General features: G+C 43.7%; 1 protein-coding gene across 8 annotated transcripts in view; it reads right to left on the reverse strand.

Annotated features, from left to right (window-relative positions):
* SETX (senataxin) overlaps window positions 1–14,575 on the reverse strand; it is a 64,861-nt gene that overhangs the window by 39,175 nt on the left and 11,111 nt on the right. For all 8 annotated transcript variants that reach the window (XM_060608292.3, XM_060608284.3, XM_060608289.3 and 5 more), the window contains 6 exons: window positions 10,160–10,379; window positions 9,301–9,420; window positions 7,018–7,189; window positions 6,540–6,627; window positions 1,911–6,065; window positions 106–205 (listed from right to left, as the gene is read on the reverse strand). In XM_060608292.3, the coding sequence (XP_060464275.3) occupies window positions 106–205; window positions 1,911–6,065; window positions 6,540–6,627; window positions 7,018–7,189; window positions 9,301–9,420; window positions 10,160–10,379 (4,855 nt within the window). The remainder of the gene's footprint in view (window positions 1–105; window positions 206–1,910; window positions 6,066–6,539; window positions 6,628–7,017; window positions 7,190–9,300; window positions 9,421–10,159; window positions 10,380–14,575) is intronic.

A 14,575-nucleotide genomic window follows, 5' to 3' on the forward strand; every position in this document is an offset into this window, starting at 1 on the left:
CAGCTTAGGAAACCTAGGTCTCAAATTTTTCAGATGACAATGAGGTTTCCTCAAACAGAAAGCTCCAATTATTATATATTCCAAGTTACAGAAGAAAGAACTTACCCACAAACTCCCAGTACTTTTTATAATCAGCAGGAAATTTCCGTACATGCAACTGATAGAACTTCTCTTTGTTTGGAGAGCTGATCCACTCCTGTGCCACCTACACACAACAAAAAAGCGCATGAAGAAAGCAGAAACATTCCGGAAAGCAATGCTAAACAGCAAAATTTCCCCCAAACCAGCAACAGTGAAATGTGGAACCTAAAATCCCAAGTGACAGAAACGTGAAAAATCAACGTGTGGCTTCTGGTTTCCAGTTCGGCATGCGAGGAACTCGGAAGTCACCACTTCATCCTATCAACAAAAAGCAAGCTGAGAAATCGACCACCCTTCACATCATCACAAATGACGGGAGCACAAACCTTAACGCCAGGAGAGGAAACCCTGAACTGGAACCGACAAGCCGCTCAGGGGCTCAGTGTGGACAACTCGGTGACGAGGACTCCAGGGGCACCCAGCCATAAGGGGCACCCCACGCTTCGCGGAGTTTTACCTCCAGGAGGCCTTCCAGGCCCTCGCAGTGAGCACTGGAGAACATCCCTCATGCTCCCAGCACAGGGAGGAAGAAAGACACCACTTTGAAATATACTAGCACGTTCTGATCTTGCAAAGGCTCGATCTTGCAGAAACTCTTTTATTACCAGAGTTGAACTACTGAAGGGAAGAGAAATAACCAACTGCAGCCCATTCTGGCCCTCCTGTCCCACCTGAGGACGTGCAGGGAACGGAGACGCGTGTGTGCGCTTCACAGTCCACAGGCAGAAGCAGGCTTACGGGACGATCCCCCCTCAACTTACCGCCACATTACTCAAGGGCCCACTTACTGCTGGCTGTTCCCTTCACCTAGCACATCATGTCCACCCTACAACAAAAATTATAAGGTATACTCACAGGCCACAGTCTGAAGAGACTGAATAAGCACCAGAACCAGAGGCAGACGTGGCCGGAAAGCGGGAATGCCCAGACAAGGAATTAAAACAAAACAAAACAAAACAAAAACCCCATAATTACTATGCCAAGAGTTTAATGGGAAAAGCAGAGCACGCAAATTCCAAGAATCAAAAAGAAACGCTAGAGATCAGAAACACTGACGGGATGAAGGATGCCTCTCGTGGGCTCAGTGGTAGACTGGACACGGCTGAAAAAAAGGATCGCTGGGTTTCAGGATCTGGTGCTAGAACCTGCCAAAGCTGAAGGGCGGATTCTCTAACGGGAATCTTGTATTTTATCGGGCCATCCCGGTCAGGGGGGGAGCAAGGAAGGCAGAAGAACCGGAATGGGCTGCACTGAGTGAGGTAAGGGAGGCAGCTACAGGGACAGAGCAACTACCAGGACGAGTGAGAAACCGGAAGACACACACATAAAGAGAAAAACAGAATCTACTGCTTCGTGCTGTTCAATGTAACATACCCTGTGCCGGCTCAAGAAAACTTCATGAATGGTCTATATTAATTTAAAAATAAATGCAGAAGGGAGACTATCTCCTCTGAGAAGGATTCCCTTATCTCTGTATCAAAAAACACTTACTCCTGTGCTACCTCTGGAGTTGGTTCATTAGCACTCCGAAGGGTGTCTGTAAGCTCCAGAAGGGCAGTGATTAAGAAAGTGCTTCCTCTGTATCATCAGCATCTAGAACAGCGTCTGGCACAAACAGCCGTTCAACATTACAATCTAAGAGCTACATCTAAATCAAAATGAGATCAGTTATTTTAACTGTACTCTAATTACTACCGACATTAAAAAAAAAAAAAAAAAAAAGCAGCAACTTCAAAGTCTGGGCAGGTATACGATTAAAACATACTTACCGTTTCAAAAGTATTCAGTATCATCAAAGGGAAAAAAACATTGAAATAATCTCCACAATCTTGAAATCTGACAGGCACTGGTCTTGAGATGGACTGACAAAGGCTGGTGGGGGGCCCACACTGATCAAAGTTCACAAACATTTCGTACTTCCACTTTAAGACCTCTTTAACAAAGGTGTCCGAGATAGACTGTGAGGACAAGAGAACGTTCACCGCAGAGGAAGCCGAGAAAGATCTGCTTTCGCCAAACGTAAGCTTGTAACCTTGCCTGTTGGAATTATTCAGGGTCTGAGGACGGAGAACATCAGACAAACTCTTCACCTCACCCATTGGCTTTGGAGACAACACAGAGGCTGGCTGTGGGACTTTCAAAACAGATGGTACCCCGTTTGACTTCTGTTTGAGAGCCGGTGGCGGTGCGGAGGAACTTTCCAAAGACTTCGAAAGATTAGCGATTCGTGAAGTACTACTTGAGCTAAAGACCTTGGCAGTGGAGGGTCTCTTGGACGCAGAGGGGGGCAGGCCCGGTTTACGAAACACATCTTCATCCACCGCTTTAGCTTCGCAGTGTTTGGAGCAGTATTCACCCTGCTTTTGCGCGGCTTCGACACAATCCTTGTACTTACATTTTGTGCCGCTCCAGGATCCTTCTTCCGTCAGAGCTGTCTCTTTTCCATGAACTACTTCAATGAGTTTCTCGTTACCATTTTCCATTTGTGAACATAAATCCATATCTGCAGGATCGCGCTGGGTTAGAAATATATTCTCATCTTCCGAGTCACTGTTGGATCTGGGCTCTCCCTCTTTCAGAGCGGTCAACTCTAAACGATGTTCTGTTAGGTCGCCTCCACCTAAAGGGTCAGCTGACGTAGAGACAATGGCTTCATGCGTTGCTTTTCTTCCATTTAACACAACAGAAGCGCACTGGTTCGAAAGGCAAGGATCATCAGCCACCTGAGAAACACGTTTCGTTTTCACGGGTTCTGGTTCCGAAGACGTGCGTTTTATCGATGGCTTTCCAGTATTGGTAGCACCCACCTCGGCGCCTCCGTTAGCACGATAATCTGAGCTATCGGATCCTGGGACGGGAGGGTCAGGATTCTGGGCTGAACGCAGCCCTGCTCTTGTAGGAGCCCTACTTTCAGAACCCAGAGATCCTCGCCTCTTCTGCTTTGATTTGTGTTTCGCCTGCCTTCGCGACTGAAGATCTTGACTTGTCAACAGTTTCTTATTATTTTTGACAGAGAGAGTCTGAGGAGAAATTAATTTAGCCTTTTTTCTGGTATCAACCACTCCCACGGTTTTGCCATGGTCCCGTAACTGAACTAAATAGCCTAGAGATCGCTGAGATAAATCGAATGCCCTACGAGGAGCCTTTTTCAGACCAAGTTTTTCAACAGTTGAAGTTGGTTCAGGGCACTGGCGAAGTATCTTTGGTGGGACTATAGCAGGAGTCGTCCTACAACTTATGTAATTCGAACTTTTATTCTGCCCTTTTTTGGTATCTGAATGTGTTTTCTTAGTTTTAGAATGCGGGACTCTCCTAACGGGTTTGGAGTAAGTACGAAGCTTTGGAGAAGACTTCTTTAGTGAATCTGTAGTGTCTCTTTGAAGATTCGACCTGGAACTTGACCTCAGCTCTATACTTTTAAGATCACTTCCAGTCAGACCTCTCTCATTATCAGACTGGTCCTCATTTCTCTCAGAAGGTGAAGGCCTCAGAGGATCTTCAGCTACAGGTTTTTCATATCGTTTTCTCTTACGTTTTTTCACTTCAGTTGCACAAAATTCCTCGACAGAACTACCACTCTGTGGTTCTGTGTGTTTTTCAATGCCCTCTGCTACTTTCTTAATAACCTCTTCAGATACATAATCTGTATCATAACCCCAATCATTCGTGACATCGTTTAGGTGAGTCAGACGTGACTTGTTTTCATCCTCTTGAACTGAGTTCTTGTCGTCTGGTTCCTGATCTTGCCAAACTGAAAACACCTCATGTGGACTTTCAAACTCAAAAAACTGAGAATCCGATTCCTCAAACTCCAATAGGGACTTTGCCTCTTCTTCCTTTATTAGCTTCTGTTCCACATTTGTACTAGCTACTGAAGTATGCTCCTCTGGATATTCTTTCTTGATGCCTATTTTATCTCGTTTAATGTGTTTCTCAAAACCCAGAATCCCTTCGTCACCATCATCATCATCAGAATCTGAAATGATAATCACCTGGCCCCGGCAGGCTTCTCCAGCATTATTCGGGTTAGCTGTGAAACACCTTTTATCTTTTACTTTTCTTCGTAGCTGGGATGAGCTTTCATTTTGAGTTGACTCCGACGGAAACTTAATAACACTGGCTTGGGCTATCAAAGATAAGTTGTGGAGGTCTCGGTCTATCTGGGAATCTGTCAACGTGTTGGACTGTGGACTGAGGCTAGGAACCTGTTCCCTCAAGTGAGAAGACCCCTGACTGGTGGTACTCTTGCCAACTTCCTTATCTCTCGATTCAAGAAGAGTCACGGGGTCTTTGAAGGGAGAGGTTTTCTTCACACAAGTATCGGTCATTTCCGTAAACGAGACCAAATCTTTACCATCCGCTTGGGGTTCCTGTATTTGACAGCTATTTTCATGGGAAGAGAAAATATCTAACTCTTTGGTCTTGAAGTGTTTCTTCTTCAGCAATAAACTGTTTTGAGATTTTCGCTCCCCGTTTTTATCATCGGGAACGTCATCAGGGTCTAAAGAGAGATGGTTTATGAAGCCATCCCCTTTCTGACCTCCTGAATCTTTCCTTGAAAAGAAACTGTCAATGGTAGACACAGTCAGTGTTTCCTCTAAATTGACGTCATCGATCAAAGTACTTTTCCTGTGTTGCTTCTTTATTACATGTGATAACTTAGCACAGATTTCAGCTTTCTGTCCCTTAGTTTTTCCTTTTGAGGTTTTGCCAAGAACATCATCCTTGAAACAGAAATCCTCAGTTGATGTGGACGCCTTCTCCAGGGAGTCGGTGCCAGAATCAGTCAACGAACGTGCGGCTATTATCACCCCTCTGTCACATCCCCTTTCCGGACCATTTCTGGAATCCGTAGGATTCTCCTTCACAGACTTCTGCTTCCCTTTACTTGTTTTAACTGCATCTTGAGCTCTTTCCGGGAAAAGCCTTTTGCTACCCTGCTTTATGCATGTCTCTGCTGAGAGACGGCCTTCTAGTTTCAAATCTTTTATGTAACTGTGCTCACTATCCTCTTCGCTAGCGTTACTTGCTTTGACCAATCTATTCTCTGGCATTTGAAATGCTTCAGCTTTCGTTGGTCCTTTAGAAAATGTTGGGCTGGAGTTTTCCAGACAGGGCAGGCCTTTTTTAGATTTCTTCCCTGTCTGTTCACTTTCTTCTTTATTGTAAGACGCAGGAGGGGTTTTACATACGGGAGTCAGATCCACAAAAGTGCTACACTGAGGTACTTTGAATTTTATGTTTCTAATAATTTGCTTTAAACAAGTTTGTAACTCATGGGTTTCCTGAGTAGTCAACTGCCAACCCAGAGATAAATTCCCACGCAGAAACAAGTTGAGCTTGTCCCAGAATCGCTTGCACAGAGTCTGCTGCCCAAGCTGATACCCTTCTTTAAGGAGACTTCTGATCAGCTGCACACAAGCCAGCTGGACAGAATTAGATGGCATCGAATGCAGTGACAGAGACGAGATCACTGCTGCTCCTTTGGAGCAATTTCCAGATGACTTCTCAGAACTCCGTGCAAACGCGGTGGTGGGAAGCTTGGCGCATTTTACAACAGCCTCCACCCACTGCTGGGAACTAACCCACAGCAAGTGCAAACATTTTTTATTTCTGTGCAGTTCAATCACGGACACCAAAATCAGAAGGAAAAACTCAGTAACTTTGTCACACACAGCATCTGTTTGGTTGAGGACATCTTTGACTTCAGAGTGCAGATGGTGAATCACCTCTACTATGTAAGCCACACCCAAATCCTTAAGATCCATGAGGGACTGAACAAAGGGGATGAACCACAGAAACGTGCTATTGTGAACACGCATGTCTTGACCGATATCTGACTGAAGCACACTGGCTAACGTTTCCATCTCTTCGTACATGTTAGGACAGTAATCTGGGCAAATGGCTGATCTCCACCCGGAATCCTAAAATGGAAGAAATACAGACATTTGGGTAAGCAAGCACCATTCATGGCGGGCTTGACACACAGTTTTAAACAAGAAAATATGCTGCTTGGTTTTCCTACTTTGGTTCCCATGTATCTGCACATACCCCAAAGAGATGGAAAGCAGTTCAACGTCAACGTCAGGGGTTCGTGAGGACAGGACACCTGCACGTGCTGTGTTCTTCTTTCCGTCACTCATCCCCCCCACCTCCCACCGCCCATCCCACAACCTTTCCAATCTTCCCAGCTGCCCTTAATCTTCCAAAGGGTGCACCCTGTAGTAAGAGTCCAGTTTTCACAGGGCACGATACATCCGTTCAACCAGAAACCCCTTATGCAGCAGCTGGTTCGGAGCAGCTGTGTATAATAAAATCAGCAAGTCAACCAATTAGGTGCAATGTTGTCTCTACAAAGGCAGGGCAAGTACCATCTGAATTCTCGAAACGCCTCATACCTTTTTGGTCTTTTCAGGGTTGTAATTGTACACGATCTGGCTACAAGTCACTGTATCATCCAAATACGACTCCGGTTCTGACTTGGTCCTAAAGTAGTAAGAATAAATACAAACCACTGAAATGAAGTAAATTAAAAAAAAAAAAAAAAAGCAAAAAGGAGAAAACCCTATTGCTAAGTCAGTTACAACAGACTTCCTCACGGAGCCTATGTGAAAATCCTGACACAACCAGACGCCTGGGTGGCTCAGTCGGTTGAGCGTCCGACTTCGGCTCAGGTCACAATCTCGTGGTTCGAGAGTTCAAGCCCCACATCGGGCTCTGTGCTGACAGCTCAGAGCCTGGAGCCTGCTTCGGATTCTGTGTCTCCCTCTCTCTCTGCCCCTCCCCCACTCACTCCCTCTCTCTCTCTCTCTCTCTCTCTCTCTCTCTCTCAAAAATAAACAAAGATTAAAATCCTGACACGTTAATTCAACTAACCTTACAGAGCTGTTCCGTATATTTTGGATCTCTCTATTGTAGCTCATGTTATTGATAATGGTCTGAAACGCCTCAATAGGATCGATGCGTTGACCCCAGACCTTTGATCCGAGGCGATCCAGAATCACCATGAAACAGTGTAATGCTGGCCAGAAAGGATCCACACTATCATCTGAAATACAACGAAGTAACTGCTGAATCACGCAACGATTAGACAAAGACACGAAAGCAGGCTGAGGGTTAGGCTTGCTTTATCTGGAGAGCCACAAAACTGAAAGCAAAGCACCGAGTCATGTAACGCAAAGTGCCGCCAACCACACCGGCTTTAAAAACCTGGTAAATTTTAAAGTTCCTTCTGCATTTTTTCCCAAGCAATGCAATATGCCTCCAAGAAACTGTTTAATGGGGAACAAACTGAGAGAGTCTAGGTAAACTCACCTTTCTCACCCTGTCTGCCACACCTGAAACATCCTTCCTACTGAACAAAGCCCGTGATACGGGAAATTCTGGGTTAGCTCGAACTGCATTTTGTATGCCATTTGGCTGCGATAAAGGACCGAATCCCTTAGCTAATGGCTAAGCGGATACACACCCTTCATCCAACCGTATCTCAACGTGGCTTTGTTCTCTACTTTTCATCCAATTGGCAGGAGTTCCCATCACTCAGAAGCTCTCACCTCCAGTTCTTTCCCTCCTATCAGATGTGCAGTGGCAAAATACTGCCTACTCAAAGGCCTTCAACTGCTCCTTAATGTCTCCCAAGGAGATTCAAAGTCCTCAGTCATGCACTTGGAAGATCCTACTCTACGGTCTCTTTCCAGCTTTATTTTTCACGCCCCCATAATCATACCCCGTCTACAGCACAGACAGACAGCTGGCTTCTCCCCAAGTAAGACCCGGAATGCCCTCACTATTGGCACCCCCTAGCAAAATCCTATCCGTCCTTCCAGCCCAGCTCAAACGTGCCCTCTCCATCAAACGTTCCCTGGTCATTTGATCTACCACCCTGTTCTGACACAGTGCTCACTCAGTTACTGATGATGTTATCTGGTCACTCTAGAACTTTCTGCTTTATTTTCCTCAAGGCTCTTAAGCTCTACTTTTTTTTTTTTTTTTTATCATAGGCATTCGTGTACACCTTCTCATACACTTTTTCATCCCTTCCTGCAGCTGACACAGTGTCTTATGCCCAGTAAGCTCTCAAGTAAGGAACAAAGTTATCAATTAGGTGAAGACCATTATGAAAGGTTTCTTAGAGAGGTCACGTGACTCACATTTTGAAAGTCAAGGGAACCGGATTAACAGAGAAGACAGAATTGTATGGGCAAGGCACAAAGAAATGACCTATTAATGTAGTAAGTGCTGGAAAACAAGTTAGTAATAACTCTGAGAACAACCTAGCAAGAGAAGCTATGCGATCAAAAAAAGAATAACATTTATATAGTTCTTCTGCAACCTTGCACAACTGAGTTTATATCCACATTGGAGTTGCCTAAAGAGAAGTGAATGTGGGGGAAAAATTATCTTCATTATGTTTTTGTAATATCTGGCATCCTGGATCTCTATTCATTCCTTCATCAAGATTAGAAACATTCATTACAGATCCTCCCTGATCAGCCTGACACAACCACAAGCAAAAGAAAGTTAGGGTCTAATAATAAACATTACTACGAGTTTTACACCCTAGCTTGTAAACTCTGAACAGCACTGTCCCAAGAATACTTTCTGTGATGAGGGAAATGATCTTTATCCACACTGTTCAGTATCAACCACCAGGCACATGTGGTTACTGAGCACTCAAAGTACAACTCGTGGGACTGGAAGCCCCACTGAATTCTTCAGTTAATTTTAATTAATTTAAATGTACATAGCCACATTTGGCTAGCAGTCACCACGTTGGACAGTGGAACCCTAGAGAACAGAAGTGAAATGAAGAAGAACCAGGAAAAAGGAAGACAGAGGGACAGGAGAGGCTTTCCCCACAATTTTAACTACCATGTCGTTGGAAAGGTATTTGCTAGTCTTGATTCTACCACTAACTGGGCATTTCAACGTGAAGAAGTAAATTAACTTCCCTGGCCTTCAGTTTCATCTTTTATGAAGGTAGAATGTTAAAATTGAACTCTCAAGGTCATTTCCAATTTAAAACTCTGAATCTGTGACTGAACCATAAACACGTCCATTTTTTTTCCATGCCACACACCCAAATTCTTGCAATGACACTAATGTTTTAAAAGGGCCCGTCGCAGCATCCCAAAGCATTTACCAAATAAAGATTATTACCATCTGCTTGCCTCTCCATGGTGTGAAGGATTGATTGCATGAAATCATTCTGTTTGTCCGAGCCCAGCAACAGGGAGTCCATAGCCTGCTCCTCAAGAATGGTCAGCAACATGCAAATACCTGTAAGATCATTTACAGTTTTCCTGACTTGAGTAAATGACACCGTTCGGAGGCTTTCTCCGGCTTAGTTGGCAAAAGAGTAACAAGGCAGTAAAATGAAGCAAACCAGTACCCGCTTCCTCCAACACTCAGGTCTGAGACACTCAGACACCACCGCTCCCAGTAACAGGGCTTTAGACCGACTTGGACAGAAAAAGGGAAATGGTACAAACTTGGTTAGAAATCAGTTTCAAAGAGGATCACCACACAATTCGTTTTTCCTCAACTCTAAGATGCCTCCAATTTTAAGATCACCGTATTCTGAGAACTCATCACTGCCAAACAGGACACGTGGCTGTAGGACTCAGAATCAGTGAAGCAGGGGAGACCTACTTTGAGTCAGTGTATTAGTTGCTGAAAACCAAAGCTAGTATCTCTTTCACCAAGAAATATTTTACAGATGGGGAAATCCCTTACATCGAACCCTACTAAAGTCCATCGCTACACCAAGGTTTTGTTATAGCTAGTGCTGCTTTCAATACAAGATTTGCCACCCTCGAACACGCACCTCTTACAAAGATGGTTTCTAGAATAAAGTCTCAAAACAAGAGATGTAATGGCTAAGTGAATTTAATGACAGCACGAGAACTGGGAACCACGAGATCCTTCACCAGATCACCAAGAAACCACTTCCTTTGCAAGATACTCATTGAAAATGATAGAAAACTACTAGTCACACTCGTGTAGGAACGGCACTCACCTAGCCAATAGTTCTTGTAGTTGGTGGTATCGTACATGTGCGCAGGCAGAAGAATCAGTTTACCCTTCTCGAGGACAGAACAAGTGTAGATGTCTGGATCTTCCAGAAGCCCCAACTCAATGACTTTAAAAAGACAAGTCAAAACCTCCTGCAGATCATAATAGTCATCTCTGTCCACTTTTCCCAAGTTCCTTGCGGTCAGGATAGCCCAACGCCGAACCTAAAGGCACAACACGTTCGTTACTTCATTCAATAAGTAACTGTCCATGCACGGCAAGAACCTAATAAAGAAAACAGGATTCTCTATTTTAAAAGACACTAGATATTGGGGCGCCTGGGTGGCTCAGTCGGTTAAGCGTCCAACCTGGGCTCAGCTCATGATCTCGCGGTTGGTGAGTTCGGGCCCCGCATCAGGCTCTGTGCTGACAGCTCGGAGCCTGGAGCCTGCTTCGGATTCTGTGTCTCCTTCTCTCTCTGCCCGTTCCCTGCTCTCTCTCTCTCTTGCTCAAAAATAAATAAAGATTAAAAAAAAAAATTAAAAGACACGAGATACTAATGATGCAATATTTAGACCCTATTTAATCCTGATTTGAACCCTACAAAAGCGTTTATGAGATAGATAATTACTTCCATCCATTTAAACACTGATTAGAAATATGACATTAAGGAATTAGTACTTTAGGTGCAGTGGTGATATTGCTTCATTTTTTTTTTTAAAACCCTTATCTTTTAGAGACATATTTAAGTATCTTATGGATAAGATGCTCTGATGTCTAAGATTTGCTCTAAGCAATCCAAAAGGCAACACAATATTGATCACATATTGGTAACTGAGAAAGCTCAGTGATGGGCAGAAGGGGGTTCATTACACCATTCTACTTTTGTATGTTTATAATTCTCCATAATAGAAAGTTGAGGGGGAAAAAAAAGTGGAGCCTGAAAAGAAATCAAAAGTCACCTCTAAATGGCAATACAGCACAGGGAAGTAATTTTAAAAATTCTTGTGGGCTATGAGTTAAACCTAGTAATCACAACCAACCTTAAAAGGCTAAATAAAATAAAACAGAAAAAGACCAGCGTGCATCCCACAGGAGTAGGATTTGGGGAAATGTTCAGCTGACACTTGCATATGTGTGTATGTAACCAATGAAAACCATTTTTTTTTTTTTTTTTTTACTGTGGATGGCCAGAAGTTTGAAAAACGGAGCTAGAGGACACGGGAATGGGCTGGCTCCGTGCCAACATAAGTAATCAATTTTAAGCTTTTGGAAAACATACAAAGGAATGCATGAGTCCATACTGATAATAAATAGGCAAGTAAGTGGGAGAAAGGAAAAGAGTTCTTGATTATGATAGTGGAACCAATGTCCAGGACTAACCGGCAAACGTGTAGAGTGCTGGGGTTGGGAAATGATTTTGCAAAATCTTAAAAAAAAAAAAGTGATTCAGGCAAAAGCCACCAGTTAACGCTCAATTTGGGAGAAAATTCTGGTGAGGAGCGGGGCCCTTCTGTGGTCTCCCGATAGCTAAGAAACAGAAATTATACGGTGAGGAAATGGGACACCACCTTGACTGGCTAATCAAAATGAACATAACCACAAAGAGCAAGTGACACGGGAGCGTCTCTGAGGGTGACACTCTGAGGAGGACAGAACATCACTTCTATGCAGTCCTCCAGCTGGAACGCGTAACCTGAACCTAACAACAAGGAAACATCAGACAAACCCCAAATGAGCAGCATTCTGATTGGGGGGGGGGGGGGGGGGGGGGCGACGGGCAGGGATGACCGCACTCTTCAGAAATGTCATAAAGGACAAAGGCTGAGAGAGTGCAGATTAAGGGAGAGCAAAGCAAACAGCAAAACCAGGCCCGGGGACCTGGAGCCAGGCTGCCTGTATGACACCCGGTCACCACACACTAGCCTGGCTGGCTGTGGCCAAGTCTGACTCGGTTTCCTCCTCTATACATTACCTGCCTCACTGGGCTGCTGTAAGGCGTGAAGTGAGTTCACATCCGGAAATTACCTCCTTCATTCTACTTTTTTATTCCATTGTTCCCTAGCTTCTTAAGAGGAATAATCAGCTCATTAATTTTGAGGCTTTCTTCTTTTCCGCAATTACTTAAAGATATAAATTTCCCTGAAAGCACTCTTTTGCCACATCCTACAATTTTTTAATGTGGCACCTTCATTATAATTCAGTTCTGGGTATGCTTAAGTCTTAATGACTTCTTTTTTAGCATGTGCTACTTTCGAAATATGGAAACTCATTTATCTTTTCATTAACCTCTATCTAAATCGTGTTATGATCAGAGATCACGAGAGGGATGATGCCAACGCTAAGTCCTTGAAATGTGTTGAAACATGTAATATTTATCACAAATTAGAACGTGATCGCTTTTATCGTTTAATGCGTATTTGAAAAAATGGTTAGATGCCCAGCTCACATATATGCCCATTAGGTTATGTCTGCATACTGCCCTGTGCACATATTCCATTCCTTGTTGGGTTTTGTCTACTGATTCATCAGCGTGGAAGAGGAGTACAGTGAAATCTTCCACAGTAATCAATCCACCACCTCTTCTTGAAGTTCTACCAATAACTGCATCATTTATTTTGAGACTGTTTCAGCCACATATGACTTGTGTAAAAAAACTACAGTCTTGATAAATTGAGTTTTCTGTTATTATACAGTAACCTTATCCCCCTGTCCAAATGTCGATTTTATTTGATATGACACAATAGCTCCACCAGCTTTCAGCAAAGTTAAAAAGGCAACCGACGGAATGGGAGAAGACATTTACAAATGACGTATCAGATAAAGGGTTAGTATCCAAAATCTATAAAAAAGTCATCAAACTCAACACCCAAAAAACAAATAATCCAGTGAAGAAACGGGCAAAAGACATGAATAGCCACCTCTCCAAAGAAGACATCCAGATGGCCAACCGACACATGAAAAAATGCTCAATATCACTCATCATCAGGGAAATACAAATCAAAACCACAAGGAGATCCCACCTCACACCTGTCAGAATGGCTCACATGAACAACTCTGGCAACAAGAGATGTTGGCGAGGATGCGGAGAAAGAGGCTCTCTTTTGCCCTGCTGGTGGGAATGCAAACTGGTGCAGCCACTCTGGAAAACAGTATGGAGGTTCCTCAAAAAATTAAAAAGAGAACTACCCTACGACAACCCAGCAACTGTACCACTAGATATTTATCCAAGGGATACAGGGATGCTGTCTCGAAGGGGCCCGTGCACCCCCATGTTCATAGCAGCACTATCGACGACAGCCAAAGTATGGAAAGAGCCCAAATGTCCGTCAACGGATGAATGGATACAGAAGATACATGCAATGGAGTATTACCCGGCAATCAAAAAGAATGAAATCTGGCCATCTGCAACAACACAGATGGGACTAGAGGGTATTATGCTAAGCAAAATTAGTCAGAGAAAGACAAATATCATACGTCTTCACTCATACGAGTGAAGATACAAAACAGATGAACATAAGGGAAACAAAAAGGATATAAAAACAAGGAGGGGGCCAAAACATAAGAGACTCTTAAATACAGAGAACAGAGGGTTGCTGGAGGGATTGTGGGTGGGGGGAATAGGCCAGATGGGCAAGGGGCATTAAGGAGGGCACCTGTTGGAATGATCACTGGGTGTTATACATAAGGGATGAATCACTGCAATCTACTCCTGAAATCCTTACTACACTAGATGCTGACTAACTTGGATGTACAATTTTATAAATTAATTAATTAATTAAAAAAAAAAAAAACAATAGCTCCACCAGCTTTGATTAGGTCAGTATTTGCCTATTAATTGTTTTTCCTTCAACCTTTTTGCACCCTAAGTTTTAGGTGTTTCTCCTGGAAACAAAACCACGGATTTTCTTTTGTAATTCAATCTAATCTGTGTCTTCACTGACAAATTCAGCCCGCTTATGTTAAACACTGATATTCTTAAACCTGTTTATCTGTATGAACCATGTTTCTCTATTTCTTCTAAAGCATTTTTTTTACCCTCTAAAGTAATTCATTACCTAGCTCCGCCCTTAACAAGATGAAAAGCTAACCCACACGCTCTCACATCTTGCCTGCCAACCCCATCACGTTGTTACTACCCCGTCCAAGTTATTATTGATAGATTCACTTTCTTCGAACTTACCTGTTTTTATGAACAGGCTTTACCACAGCATCCAACCAACTTTGTATTAAGTTCTTACGCTACCTTCTCTTCTTTCTCTCGTGTCCCTCATCTGGCACCGGTCTAGCATCAGCAGCTCGGGCTGCCAACCACCAGTCGCGTCAGCGAGGGAGGGGCCCTGCAGACTCAGTCGTGAAGCATCGGAGTGCCTGGCCCGGGTCCTGGGTGCCCGGCTGGACCTCCTTCCTCTGTTGCTAT

Source organism: Panthera onca, chromosome D4 (assembly GCF_046562875.1).
Source record: "Panthera onca isolate mPanOnc1 chromosome D4, mPanOnc1 haplotype 2, whole genome shotgun sequence".
Classification (NCBI taxonomy): domain Eukaryota; kingdom Metazoa; phylum Chordata; class Mammalia; order Carnivora; family Felidae; genus Panthera; species Panthera onca.